Here is a 14346-nt window from a genome sequence, read left to right as displayed (position 1 = left end):
CACATGTGTGCGTCCTCCTTGTATCAAGTGAGCAAGATGTCTGGAAGATCACAATGCAAACCGACCGGTTGTCCTCGCCCTGCTGCTCTTTCGTAACTACCCACCTACACCCTGACTTAAAATTAGATTGAATTTAACATAAAAACAAACTTAGGGTATGGGTCAAATGCATGGATGGGCTGGACGGGCTTGACCAATACTTATGGGGACTGAGAAAATAATTTAGAAATATATCTTAAATGTTAAATAAAATGTTGGCGGGGCTAAACTACACAGACTCCTGCCCGAACCCCGGTGGAGTGCTATCTCTGGTCACATCACTGCATGTGAACATGCTACTTGCAGACTGGCCTCTGGATCCACAATTTGAATTCTGTATGGTTTGAATAGAATTGTGTTGGCAAGAAGTAAGTTGACTGTTTCAAAGACGTAAGATGTTTACAAGGTTTTATTCATAATATCTCATTATGTTACACACTTATTTTGTCACACAAGTAAATGGGATTGCAGTTTCTTTTCAAAGATTATTACATGACATTGCCTAAGGCCGAAAAACAAAAGTTACAAGTGAATTATCACACAGTGAGCATTTGAGGAAAAATCCACATAAAGATGAGAGACAACTCGGAAAGAAAATGGATAAAACGTCACACATCCATTTTTGAATCCTCACGTGAGAGCTGTCCATTTTCCCTTTAATTCTTTACTCCCTTTGGTGGACACTAAACGTTGTACTTTTTCTCCAAAGCATATCTTTATGATCAAGCACCAACACAAATTGTGTCAGATTCAGTCCATGTATGTTGAAAACACAGCTAATGGACCTGCTGGCAGTGATTTAGCTTTTCAGTGAGTTTCTTCCCCGCTAAATTTTTGGAAGGTTCAAAACACTGCAGATTTTTTGTTTCCAGCTGCATATAAGAGAGAATTCAAAAGTAGAAGCAATTGAGACTACAAACTGATGATTGTTCACATTTTCAAAGTGTCTTGTCGCATTGCTGGCAGTGACATTTTAGCGCTCCAACCCCGTCTGAGCAAGATGGCGGCTGTGTTGATCGCACATGAACTCAAGTGTGGTGGCTGGATTTTATTAGGAGGTATCTGAGGTTTAGAGAGTTTAAAACCCCGAAGTTAACACAGTGATCACTTCTGAACACGCTAGCATGCTACGTAGCGACATCACTGCGCGGGGGAACGGAAGCACTTGTCGAGTTAGCGGTGTCTTTACGTTTTAACCTCTGACGCCGCTCGCACTCGCATATTACAAGCTGTCATTGGACGGACGAGCCTCCTTATGAAGGCCCAAGATAAAAATAATAAAGAAAAGCTCTCCCATCCGTCTTCTGGGATGCTAACACAACAAAGCGTCAAACAAAGGCTGGAAGACGTAACGACCTGACAACAGTACTAATACGTAAAATGGGCTAAGGAGTGGAAAAGAAAACAAAGCTGGGAAAGGTTGTCAAGACACATGATGTCTGCTCTAGGCTACCTTTTGTGTACATCAGTTGTCAGCTTCTTTTTAGGACTATTACTAGGAGTTAGGGCCTCTAGCGACCACATGTGCTAAATTAAAGGGCTACCAACAGAGCTGGGGGCGCCATGTTGTGCCCACCTCCCTCTATTCACATCAAATCTTTCCTTTTGGACAGCGGGGATGCAAGGATTTAGACCACAGATGTTTCCCCCTTTTCCCTTTGCGCCTTTTTTTTCTGCCTAGCCGGCGAACGACGGGAGTTGTAGTGACAATGACAGCAACTCGTTGGTCTGGACCTTTTTCCATCTCTCTTGGCTTTCTTTCCCGCCCCCCGTCTGCGCCCGCCTTCTCTTCAGCAGGACACCTCCATGGTCTGCGAAGGGCTGGGCGGCATCTGCCCCCCTTGCGAGCCCTGGGACAGCGTGCGCGAGCGCGAGCGCGAGCCTTCCATGGAGTACGAAGATGACAGCGAGGTGGTGCGTGAGCGGGACAGGCGGGTCATGCAAGAGGAAGCCACTGTGGGCACAGGGACCAGGCGGCCAGGTTAGAATGCGCACGTGGCACACGCAGGCGCAAAGGACACGTGCGGCGCTCACTTACTGTAGCCCATTCCCTGGATGAAGTACTTGAACGCCTCGGTAAGTTTGGCAGGCTGCAAAAGCAAAAATTCTCCCGTCACGTGGCCACTTTTCACTAATTGTCCGAACTGTCAGTACGGACCGCGACTTTTTAAAGATGTCAACTGTCATTCGGAAGATTGCACGCGCTGTATGGTAGCTGTGAACGCATTGCACTTTGGCAAATAGCCAACAATCTGTCAAAGAAGAAGCTTAAGCTCTTAAACGCCACTCTCGGCTGATGTTTACCACATGCCGTACATTTAAAAGCAACCATTTTTTTTGCCTTTGAAGAGTACGCTTTATTTAAGGCTAACAAGCGATGCTAAACACTATTGACGTGCTAACGTTTAGCATAGTCGTGGTTTTAGAAGCAAGGGGATACTTGAACGCAAAGGCTGAAGCAACACATGTAAACATAATGTATGTTCACCATATTCACAGCCATATATTGTTTTTCCTCTGCAAAATAGGACTACTTTGACAGAAACGTAGTAATAGAAAAAGAAGAATCAATCTTCGCTGTGATGATAAAAGAGTTTTGGGTTAAGAGCATGGACAGTTTCATCTCGGGGTTACCACACTGTTGTGATATTTTGCTTTGCTTTACCTGAGTGAGCTGAGGCAGGCCGCCGGCGTCCGCCATCTGAGAAAAACAAGGTCAGTACAAAAAAAAATGACAATGATTGCAGGAGCAAAGGAAAGCAAGAACGTCACCTTGAGGAAGGAGGTGGTGGTGGGATCCAGTTTGCTGTTACATTCCACCTGTCACAAGAAACAACCATGAGAAGCGCAAACAGGCGCAGGAGGAGTCTTGCCGCTCGCTACACTTACGGCGGCATCCTCGTACGGCGCTTGGTCCCCCACCACCAACATGACGGGACACCTAAGCGGCCACGCAGAGAGAAAACAGTCAACATCATTCGGACAAATCACGCAACTTGGATGATGTCAATAAATAAAGACGTTACTTGAAGGTGCTACTGCGGTCCAGGTTCAAATCTCTGCGGCTGTAGGGATGGGGGAAAAAAAAAAGATGTGATTGCTGTGGGCGCCTTTTGGCTTGGCATTTTTGTGTGGGTGAGATGACCTGTTGTAGGATTTCCAAAAGAGTTCTATGTTGAGCAGGTGAGGCGCTTTGTTGATGCGTTCTCTATGAGACTGCACCACATCTGTGTTGGATGACAGCTCCTCCTGAGGGCCCCATGTGGCAGAGAAGAACCCAAAATTAAAAATAACAATGCTGAAAATTGACTTGATATCACTTGGCCCATGTGAGAATGTGTGACTACATATGAACTGTTTGTGATAGAGGCCCAATGTCTGTGCGTGCGTTTCGGAATGGGACGCACCTGGCTGAAGAGGTGCGTCATGATCTGCTCGGTGAGCGAAGAGGTCACAGAGCTGAGCTGCAGACATGGATTGAATATTTCACATTTGCCAACATTGTTGGCAACCAACACCACCTTCCATCATGAGTATTCGCTTACCTTTTGAGCCGCCCAGTCCATCCACCCTCGAGCGTTTGTGTCAATGTTGACCAGAACTAAACCCTCCACAGAATCTGGGTTAGCGAGCTGGGCGCAGACAAAAAGAAAGAATGGTGGAACGTCCCTTTAAAAAGGTGTGTGTGTGTGTGGGGGGGGGGACACTCACTGTGAATTTGGTCAAGATGTACGCCCCGGCGCCTACACCCACTCCAATCACGGTACGGAAGCTGCGGGACACACAAAGCCCACGTTACGCATTCGCTTAGCGAGCTAGCCGTGATGTTTTCTGCTTGTTTCGGGACTTACTTGAAGTACTGCAAAATGGCAGGAATCATCTCTGCGATGGTCTCCATGGATGGGTACTGATAGCTGTTGGTAAAGGGAGCATCTTTGTGAAAGTTACGCAACATTTATCATTCGGATCTGAAACTTTCGACAGGATTCAAGGTTACAGCGGGGAAATGAGAGAATGTGACCTCACCCCGCCGGGTAAACGGCCGCCCCGTCCTCTTGGCCCGGAGCGTCGATGTGGATCAGTGTAAAATTCTTTACGATCTCTTGCATCTCCTCAAACTTGAATAATGGCAAGAAGCAGCTCTTGCCTGCCAACGTCAGCGAGAGGCGTAAATGTCACGTGCGGCTAACCAAACAAATCAACAACAAAAGAGCCACGCACTGTCCAGACCGACGTCATGGAAGGTGAGGATGGCGGGCCGACGGCTGTTGCGCGTGCCGTGCAGCGTCACGTGTAGGACGCCGTGAGGGGTCTCCACGCTGTGCTCCTGCAAACAAGAGTTCATGTTCATCCTGCACCCTGTGGCACGTTACAACCATCGCGCGCTGCATTCTTACCTGGCCCTGGTCCAGGAGGATCCTGGCTGCCAGCTCAGCATCCTGCTAGAAACCACATCAAGACACTTTAACTTCCCACTGGCCCAAATGACAGGTGGTGCCAGCACTCTCAACACAACTCTTTTCATATCAAGCAGCCATTTTGCAGAGAGTTACCAGTTGCTCAAAACACAGACCAAGTGCTTGCCTGAAAGTTTCACTCCCAGTTTACGATAACTGTCAAAGGTTAAGTATTTCAACCATGGAAGTGATAGCTTTATGCTAACACACAATGCAAAACATCAGACAGGCTAACAAAACTAGAATCAATGTAGTGGTGGTATTGACTAATCTTGCTGCAGCTTACTGCGTAATTTATTTGTGAAACTCTTCTTTGTGTGCCATGTATGTCTGTAATATACTGCACCCTGTTGACCAAGGTGGACTGACCAGAACATGCTGTACAATGATTACAGTCACCTTTATTCACAAATTATTCAATTCTGTAAAGTGCTATTTTTCTTTAATAAAAACACAATGAAATATGTGTTGGTTTTTAATAGAACAGTTTCAGTTTCTATTCATTTCAGCAGGGAAATACGATGTGAGATATATAGGTTTTATGTCTCAGGCGGGGTCAAGGACCAAATTAAACCCACCGACATTGCTGTACTTCTTGTACTTGTTGTACGTCTACTTATTGCCACTAGAGGTCAGTAGAGAGAGGTTACAAAGCAACATCAGTAGGAGGAAAAAAAAAAAACGAAGAGACCCCCCCCCATTCCCCGAGGGCTTTGACGTCAAACTGGCTGCATCGCAGCCAGCCAGCCAGCACTGCAGCATATTCGTGTGCATCAAACACACTCTCACACACACATATATAGTTTTCCGTAGACGCATGCACGCACACACACACGCACACACACACAAGCACACAAACGCACGGCAGCTTATTGAAATGCCACACAGCATGTAGTGAGTGTAAAGCGCGCGCGTGCATGCGTGTGTGTCCTCTCTGACCTTGCTGGAGTCGGCCTGACCAGTGAGCAGCGGCTTGTCTTCCGTGATGGTGATCTCTTGCATTTCCGTTGTCATGGCGATTCGTCTTGACCGAAGAGAAGACAGTAAAATGTCAAAACGTGACGCAAACACGCAGTATAAGGTGCAGAGTTTCTGTGGGGGCTTATGAAAGTCAATTAGCAGAGCTGAAAGGAAAACGTTTTGGTGAGTGAACAGCAAGCTCCTTCTAAAGATTTGGCAGGTGCACGCATACCGAGAAGATGATTTGGATGGTTGATGTGAGTGAGATTCGAGCGGCCTGAGCAAACTATCTGCTCAATCAGACGTATCATGAATTGCTCTTGCAGACGTGCAAGGTATGAAGATATGCAGCTTGACGCTCAAGATGATGCTCACGTGACCACACTGATAACGCAGCTCTGTCTAATCTGCTCCCCCTCACATCCTGTCACGTTTTAATCGGCCTAACGCTGTGATCATGGAGGAGTCAGCTAGCACCTCCGCTGCGGAGACCCTCCTCGCCACAGTTTGGTACAGGCACAGTCAGGCCACGTTGAGTCTCCAGAACACACTGGCATGAGAGTGAACGCAGGTTCACGTTCCGGGCATTCTACAGACCGGGGCTTAAAAAACAGCGCTGTTTTTTTTTTTTCTTCTGCTGCAAGAATAAACAATAGTGGGTTGGTAATGTTTGGCATCATGGTGCCGACCCCTGTTGCTAGGAGATGGGTGACACAGTGGCAAGGAATCGATAATGGCCCGATGGAATGGATTTGCCAGCGGAATGCCGACGGATTTATTCTCGGACAGTTCTGCTGTACCAGCGGCCGATTCATCATTGGGGCATTCCTGAGAAAGGTGAAGGAAATGGGGCTATTATTAGGCAGTTAGCACTGAGAACAGAGCAGCTTTGTGGCCTGCCAGCATCTGGACACCAGCCAGCAGAAGTGCTGAGCACCCCATGCCAAACCCACCCCCACCCCCCCCTCGAGGCCCGTCGCTCTCACATATACAAACAACAAGATGTTTTCGCACACTAGGTGTGTGTGCTACGGTGTATGCGGTAGACATTATAAATTTGCCCTTTGTCAGAAAATCAGGACATCTCTTGCTGATAACACAATCATATCTGTCCTAGTGTCAATATTGAGCTGGCATTTTATTTGAAGAAATAAAAAATAAATGGGGCATATATGTTGAATAGTCTACACACACCTACTGTACAAACTGTGGCTTGCTAGCTGCTGCGTCTAAATATCATGCTCCTGCTGTGTGGATCATCTCCTGTATAAACCTAATCCTCACCTCTGGGGCTGCAAACAAGATATGTTTCTGACAGGTATTCTCATCACTAGAGGAGAACGAGACGTAACTAACACACCAAGTTGGGCTCGCTTAGTGAGTGGCAACACAAGATGGCCACCGGCGGCTTCACTTCTTAAGCAGTATCGTTAGTCCAATCATATCTACATGTCGCCCACACTACTCAGTCAGCCAAGACACCAGAGAGACGGCTTTCCTCGAGTGGGTTTCCACAAGCTGGACACTCACAGAGGCAACACTGAACAACAGCAACAGCTCAAGTTACAGGAACCCCCAATTCGAATTTTGCAGGAAGTATACTGAGCCCCCACAGTTCGTTAAAAGCCCACGAGCCAGTGACGTTTTCCTTCGTGATCCCAGCTAATGCCTGAGCAAACATGGCAGAAGGAAATGTTAATATTGGTCCAGGCCACATGTCTGGCCATCATTGTCAATATCCTTACAACAAGAAGAAGCGCTCATGAGAATAGAACATTAGTGTTTCCATGGCTGTTGACTTTAGGACCTTGCAGGTGCAATCCTATCACAAGAAAACAGCCTATTCCACTCACATCACAGGTCATCCGAAGGTCAAACAGCATAAAGGTCAAAAGTAGGCCATGTTGTTGTTGTTTTTTTCTTTCATTTACCACATAGCAGGCCTGGAAGGAAAACAACAGCAGGTTCTCCTCTGCTTTTGGTAAGAGGGTGAGTCGCTGTGTGTGCGCGTGTGCGAGAGGGGCTCCAAATGCGGCATGACTCACAGAATGTGCGTGCACGCGCTTGCTGAAAAACAGTCTGTGCTCGTGTGTGCAATAGATAGACCCTTCATTCAAATCAAGTCCAGCAGTGTTTCTTTTCTTTTTCTCTCCAGCCAGCTCTGAAAAGGTGGACAACGGAGACACCCCCCATTTTGACATTGAAGACCATTGTATGTTCTGGCAACAACAGTCCCCCCCCACCGTTCCTCTAGGTTCTTCCAAAATACCACCCATGTCCTCTAGAAATTACACAAAAACAAATTTCTGACTAACAAAGGCATTCTGGAAGCTGAGCCCAATTTTATGATGTTGCAAGCGCGTGCACGCTGTTTACTTTAATTGTTCAAGTTCATGCAAGAGGAGAATGTCAATAGTGACCTATTTGCAGCTGTCATGATGGGGTGGGCAGTGGGGGCTTGCCACGTGTGCGCGTCAATAAACGCACACTCGGTAAGTGGACAAAGAACGTTTCATGGGGGAGGGGGTACACCAACAACCATTTATATTTACAAATATTTCGCGCGCGCGCGCGTCCACGTTGTTCTCGTTCAAGCGCAGCATCACTCACAGCGAGTGCATCTGGGGATGTTACCTGGTTGTGCGGCACAAGTTCGGGTAAACGGCTCACAAGAAGTCCAAGTCGGTCCTACGAGCTCCGCACGGGTTCTGGTACAGATCGAATGGGTCCCAGATCCTCCGCGTCCACGCTGGTTTCCGCTCCGGTCCACTCGTGTTTTTCTCTCCAACGGGAGCGGAGTTCTGCACAAGTGGGGGGCGGGGCTGGCTGGGCCCGTCAATCAAAAGGCGACATGGTGGACTCTGGGAGCGGGGTGCAAGTATTATGTCCTCACATGCACCACAAAGCGCTCACTGTGTGTTTATTGTATAGTTCGGCAGAGGTAAGCGCGTGCACGCATATTCCGTGACGTGCCCGCGCGTGTGAGTATGAAGAGGTTTCACGGGTCCTGAGGACCCCCCCCATCTTATTTTCAGCGCCACAGTGGTACAGTCCAGCCTTGTTGAGCACGTAGATAAAATAACGTTACATAATATATTACATTAAATCACATGAAGAAATAGGATAATCCTATATATCATATGTAATGATACCTTAAAATGATAATTCCATATTTATTTATTTATCTCATGCAGTTGATTGACATTGTACTCCACAAAGAAAACAAATCGTCACATTGACAATGAAAAATGTACAACCCCCAGAATTGAGATACAGTATTTATACATCAAAAAAGTTAACGGTAACGTTTCAATATGCGTATGTGTACAAGTGGTTTTTTTTTTCCCCTACTGTACTTTGAGATAAATGTGTTTCAGGCCTGAATGTTACACATTACCTACCAGCTTCTAGTCTGAAACTAAATGTGTGTGGGCGTGTGTGTGTGCGTGTGCGCACTAATACATGAATATACATGAACATAAGCATGAGCAAAACAACTGCTGCACACATGTCGAGCGTGTTGAACATTGCTGGACCCAGGCTGCCAGCTGTCCCGCTCGGACAGATTAACGAGCCCTCCGGTGATGTAACGCACCCACAACATAACATGACACAGCACACCTCGAGTGACTGCCCCCAAGTGGCCAAGGTGCGCACACCAGAAGGATCAGCACAATTAAAAGTGAAACAAAAAATGGAACAAAAACAGTTAAATTCTTTATATTTGGTATGTAATTGTTTTTTGTTTTATAAAGTTGACATTTGTTTTGGCAGGCATGAAGCGAGGATTCAACTATGCAAGATTTTGGCTGACGATCAATTGGACTTTGGCAAGGTGAAATAAAATCCAATATCATTACCATGGCAACATTCCGGGTGCCACCGTAATCAGTCAAGGGCCCAAACTAATTGATGCTAGTATGTGTTGGCAGGAGACACACTCACTCAGTCCTTTCGCCTGATGGGTCAATAAGCCGTGAGGGTGCATTTGTTTCGCCTCACTTCATATGCAGTGTCGGCATTACGCTAATAAACCTGTTTCGTTGAAGAAAAAAAAAAGTATAGTATAGTAGTATATTATATTATTCTATATGTATACATATACATAGTACATACACGCCCCCCCCCCCCCCCCCCCCAACATCACACGGGCCCAGTGGAATTGTTTGATGCTGCAACTTGAAATGAAATCAAAACTAGCTTTGCCTAGAATGTGTTTCACAGACATCCTCTGCGCCTGGAGAAGGAGGACAAGGTGGTCTCGGGGCGTTTTGTCTAATTGGGGGTGTAGACGATGAAGAATTCTACTGTAGCTGTCCATGTGACTGACATAAAGAAGCTCCTCTTGTTGGATTGAGACGGGTTCAGATTAAAAAAAAAAAAGGTGGAGAGGTGGGTGGGGGCAATCTTTTTTCCCAGAATGAAAAATAGGAGTGGGACTGGCTCCAGTGTGACGTCACAACTTGATGGCTGACCTACTTTAAGCACCCGTGACGTCGCATTTATCGCCTCCATTCTGTAAAACTAAAAATCCGCCACAAGCCCCCCGCCCGCTGTCCCGCTAAACCCCATGAATCATTCATTTACACTTGCCAATAACCTCTTTACCAAGATGAAATCTCTGCTTATGAATATTCATGCGGTGACGAAACAAAACGCTCTGACCTGAGGAGCTGCTACCATATGGAACCAACCATCTGAGATTAGAATGGCATAAAAAAAATAATCGCGCTCCTTTTGTGTCCATAATACTAGGGAATTGACAAATACTTTATCTTAATGGTATAACATACAGCCACTTGGGCCACTTATGCCAAGGTACCATTGATCTATTTTGTAATTGGAGGTGTGTTTGATTGATAGTGCCCAAGACGTTGCTGATCATCGTCTCTCCATGAGACGGCGCTAGAGCGCAATGTCAGGCTAAAGATGAGGTCGCGTCGACTTTAGTTTAATTTGAATTACAACTTTAATGACGCCACAAATGCTTGGAAAGTACTTTGACTTGTTTTACCAATCTTCTGTATTTTCAACGTTATTGAATGTTAACATCTTAAGTGAATACATAAACCCACTTGGGAGCTTTTAATAAGGAACATAACTTTCTAAATGCCAGACATTGATACGTCTAAGCAAAACGTTGAGCCTCGGAAAAATTCGCTTTATTTTGAAATCCATTCTCCTACGCACTTCCGCCCCGAATCCCACTGATATTTGCCTGGCCCGAGCTGTCAATCATCTCTGCGAGTGACGTCACGAGGGATTTGCGACAATGTCAAACGTCGCTGCGTGCATCTGTTCAGCGTCCAATCGCCAGACTCCGTTTAGCGTTTAGGTCGTATTGCGTGTTCCACATGTGTTCGAGGTAAGACTCGCTACTATCTCTTTACTCAAAATGTGACCGCGTCAAATGATTGCTTTTGAGGATTTTCGGCTCATGTGAAAGTCGAGAAAAGCGGACTGTTGTGCTAAATGGGAGATCGTAACGTTTTCAAAGGCATCATTCGCCGTCTGGTCCTGATGTGAAAAGTTGCGCGTTACGTAACGGGAGTGCGGCACGTAATGGACATCAGGACGCATATGTTTAACGGACAGGATGACATGTTACGCAAATCACATAATTCCTGATTCAAATTTGCACGTTTTCTGAAAACAAGAAAGAAAGAAAAAATACAAATGTAACAAACAAGAAGAATCCGGTTGCTTTGGTTCATCAATGCTGTTTTCTTTCTGTTCATCGTTTCGACTCTAGATTTTATAGCAAACAAGTAAAAAAGAAATTTAAATCAATAAATGTGCCAGTAATTTCATAAAGCCAATGGTTCTCACACTTCTTTACACGACCACCTAAAACACTTTCTCTAAAGTATCAGTAAAATGAAAAAATAAAGAAATACAGAAAAAGCTATATTTACGACAAAAAAAGGATACTCACAAATTGCAATAAATTGCTGTAACATGCAGCACTTGAAGATCTTAAATTAAAGAAAAACTATCATTTATAATGTACTGTACATTAATGTGAAATCAAAATTGCATCTAATTTAGTGTTAGAACCTAAACCGCTCTTTGAGAATCATTGCAAAATGTTATTTAACTAAATATGAAAAGTGGTTTGGAAAATAGATGGATGGAATACAACTATTAAATACAACTGAAGTGTCTAAATGGTTTCTTACCCAAAACACAATAGACAGCTCATGGACCACTCTGAAAATTAATTTATGCAATTATTACGAGACTTTGAATGATCTAATTGAAAGAAGTCACATGGTCAAGGGTGGAGATCAAATGGTAAGATAATAAATTAGAATTGACATCTTAGCACACCATTTATTTTTCTCGTGTGATTGACAGGAGCAGGTGAACGCAGTTGAGTCACAATGACCCGTTATTCTGAGGGATACGGAACCGAGGTACTTTAAAGACGTAGCTTTTAGTTTTCCAGTAGTAGCACAAAAGTTAATTTGCCCTTTTACGCAGGAGGAGTGCGTTCTGTCCGACCCTCAGGGAGAAAGCGACGCCGACGCCGACATTGAGGACGCCGACTGCAGGTGGCGCGGCTCACACCCTTCGCCTTTCACCGGAGCTTTTACCTGAACGCAAATAACATCTTACCTCTAGACTCCAAGAGCCCGGGTCGCTGCAGAGAATCAGCTCACGGCGCCGCAAACGTCAACGTCTGGCTCGGCAGGACACCACTGAGAGTGAAGATGACGGCAGCCTCAGTCACGCCTCGCATCGGTGGAATCTGCGGCTCAGTCCGGACAGGACGCACAGCCGCACCATCCTGGAAGTAAGTAAAATTGCTCTTACAAGTCAATTTTAGACAAGAAAGCAAATCAAGAAGCTCTACCAGTAATTGACAGCCCGCCCTAAAAAGGTCTATAATTACATTTTTTCTGTCGATAAACTGCCTCAACTCATTTCACCATAGTTCCTTGATGCTAAAATGCCACAAGTAAGTACTCAATTCACATCTACACAGCTCATCAACCCCGAGGTGCCACAAGATGGCGGCATAAGACTACCTTTGTCTAAATGAAGCAGCTTGTGTACTTTTATTGTAAACGTGAGACAGAAAGTGTTTATCGCAACAACGGCAACAATGCTCACATTTTGTGATGTCCGACAGGAAAGTATCTCACAAGTGAGGCCCCTCGTCATCTCCAGGTCCAGTGCGAACAAGCGGACAGAAGCGGAACCGCGAACGTGCGGGTGGGCGCCGCCCCTCGCGCCCCCGCTGGTTGTCCTATTGCTCGCACTCGCAGCCGCCATCGCGTCCTTCCTGCTCCCGTGGGTCAGAACCTGATGAGACGAGCAGAAAGTCCAATAAGCTCAAGCACAAACACTTTATTTTTGTCTCTGCATCAAACATCAGAGCGTTGACGTGTCTTGGACGCCGGTTTTGGTCTCACCTCCTTTTCAAAATAGAGGCGCACTCCCAACAATGACGACTATGCAACTCCTTGGTTTCGACTGTGCCAGTTGACACAGTTCTGAAGAACGCCCCCGATGTCCTTGTCGCTGTCTCAGCTCCGCCCCCCACCCTCTTGTGGAAGCACAATCAGACCCGATTTGAAAAGCAATAGCAGACGTGCGCCATCTTAGAACTTTCTACACCATCGTATACACCTGGTCCATTGTTGGAAGCTAAACTGTGGTTTTAATCATCATTTCAAGTGTTTCAAGGTCCACAGTCTTTCAATAAAATGACTTTTTTCAAATTTGACTTTATGTGTTAATAATGACTTCCCAAATATGAACATAGCTATCCTAGTAATAGATCAAATGAGACTGTGTCTGTGTACCTAATAAAATGTCTAAAACTGTTTGTGTACCACCCGGAAAAAGGCAGCGCTTACCTGGCCAACATGTCTCACGCACGTGCTCTCACCACTGCATGGAAACTCTCAACGACCGCCTTTACGTGGCAGGCGGGATCACGTCGGACGCTAACCAGGTAGCGATTGATCAGCTGGCCTGCGAAGTGTACGATCCTGTCGTAGATTCGTGGATGACTTTCTCAGGCCTGCCGGGGGCGGGAAGTGCCGTTCTCGAGGGGAAGTTGTACGTGCTGGGCGGCTACAGTCAGGAGGACGACAGCGATACGAAGACGGTCCACCGGGACGACCCCGCCCTGCACCGGTGGAAGAACGTGGGAAAGATGCCGGGGCCCAACAACGACCTGCGAGCATCTGTGCTTCTTTTGCCGCCACATGTGCGCGTGTGGAAAGGATATGTTGCTTACATTGCTCCGAGTGCTTCGAATACAACATCTAGATTTTGAATGTGCTGCGAAGATTTTGTGAGATGTTGAGTGCGTGCAGACTTTTTGGGTGGGATTTTTGTTTTGACGGTTTTTATTGCACCAGAAAATAAATGTCACCCTAATTCAAGTGCAAACTTACTTGATGCATGGGAAATAAAACAGAAGAATGCATGGTAGCGTTATCGTAATAGGACACGTTAAATCAAACAGAATGTGCTGTCCTCACTCCGAAGCGACTTTTCCATCAGCGAATCATCAGACTTGGTTGTCTTACATGCCGATTTATTGACGAATGGCCTCAAACCATTGCCCTCTTAAGACCATCGTAAAACTGAAATACAAAAGAAAGAAAACACCGCGTGAAACGATCGTTAGCTTGTAGCATGTTGGCTGACGTCACTTCGACACGTAAATAAAATGAACATACAATCGTCTCGTGCTGAGTAAAACACTTACACCAAGCATCCACAGGAGGGCGGGCTTAACCATTAAATAGAAAATGACGTTTCAACACGAACCAAAGAGGGCAGAACAAGAACACATCAGAAAATCAAATTAATGAGAATTATACCATCCATCGGCTTGTCCGCACAGGCATCGCGGACATGTCGGAGCCTA

The 14346-nt window shown here is 45.9% G+C and overlaps 2 protein-coding genes and 1 long non-coding RNA gene across 5 annotated transcripts; 1 reads left to right on the top strand and 2 right to left on the bottom strand.

The window, feature by feature from the left end:
• Positions 1-430: 430 nt before the first annotated feature.
• ndrg2 (NDRG family member 2) lies at positions 431-8408 on the bottom strand. Of its 2 annotated transcripts, none has more exons than XM_049761740.2 (16): positions 8091-8408; positions 5436-5520; positions 4437-4481; positions 4261-4366; positions 4066-4186; positions 3891-3953; positions 3751-3811; positions 3585-3671; positions 3447-3503; positions 3185-3288; positions 3066-3104; positions 2929-2980; positions 2812-2859; positions 2705-2740; positions 2078-2129; positions 431-1993 (listed from the first exon to the last, which is right to left on the bottom strand). In XM_049761740.2, exons 2-16 carry the CDS (start codon positions 5508-5510, stop codon positions 1830-1832), a joined length of 1110 nt encoding a protein of 369 aa, XP_049617697.1. In that variant the 5' UTR covers positions 5511-5520; positions 8091-8408; the 3' UTR covers positions 431-1829. The 2 variants fall into 2 exon arrangements, with proteins under 2 accessions (XP_049617697.1, XP_049617702.1); XM_049761745.2 differs by having other exon boundaries at positions 4437-4478.
• A 2249-nt stretch (positions 8409-10657) lies between these two features.
• si:ch211-63p21.1 (uncharacterized) lies at positions 10658-13188 on the top strand. Of its 2 annotated transcripts, none has more exons than XM_049761929.2 (5): positions 10658-10821; positions 11814-11872; positions 11940-12006; positions 12081-12252; positions 12592-13188. In XM_049761929.2, exons 2-5 carry the CDS (start codon positions 11840-11842, stop codon positions 12608-12610), a joined length of 291 nt encoding a protein of 96 aa, XP_049617886.1. In that variant the 5' UTR covers positions 10658-10821; positions 11814-11839; the 3' UTR covers positions 12611-13188. The 2 variants fall into 2 exon arrangements, with proteins under 2 accessions (XP_049617886.1, XP_049617878.1); XM_049761921.2 differs by having other exon boundaries at positions 10666-10821; positions 11940-12010.
• Positions 11770-13008, bottom strand: LOC125993345 (uncharacterized). The gene is made up of 4 exons (XR_007490156.1): positions 12875-13008; positions 12573-12764; positions 12119-12246; positions 11770-12052 (listed from the first exon to the last, which is right to left on the bottom strand). It is a non-coding gene; the product is annotated as an uncharacterized lncRNA (long non-coding RNA).
• Positions 13189-14346: the final 1158 nt, after the last annotated feature.

The sequence above is a fragment of the Syngnathus scovelli genome, chromosome 1, assembly GCF_024217435.2.
Source record: "Syngnathus scovelli strain Florida chromosome 1, RoL_Ssco_1.2, whole genome shotgun sequence".
Classification (NCBI taxonomy): Eukaryota; Metazoa; Chordata; class Actinopteri; order Syngnathiformes; family Syngnathidae; genus Syngnathus; species Syngnathus scovelli.
The sequence above is the reverse complement of the archived record's forward strand: the minus strand, read 5'-3'. Positions and strand labels throughout refer to the sequence as shown.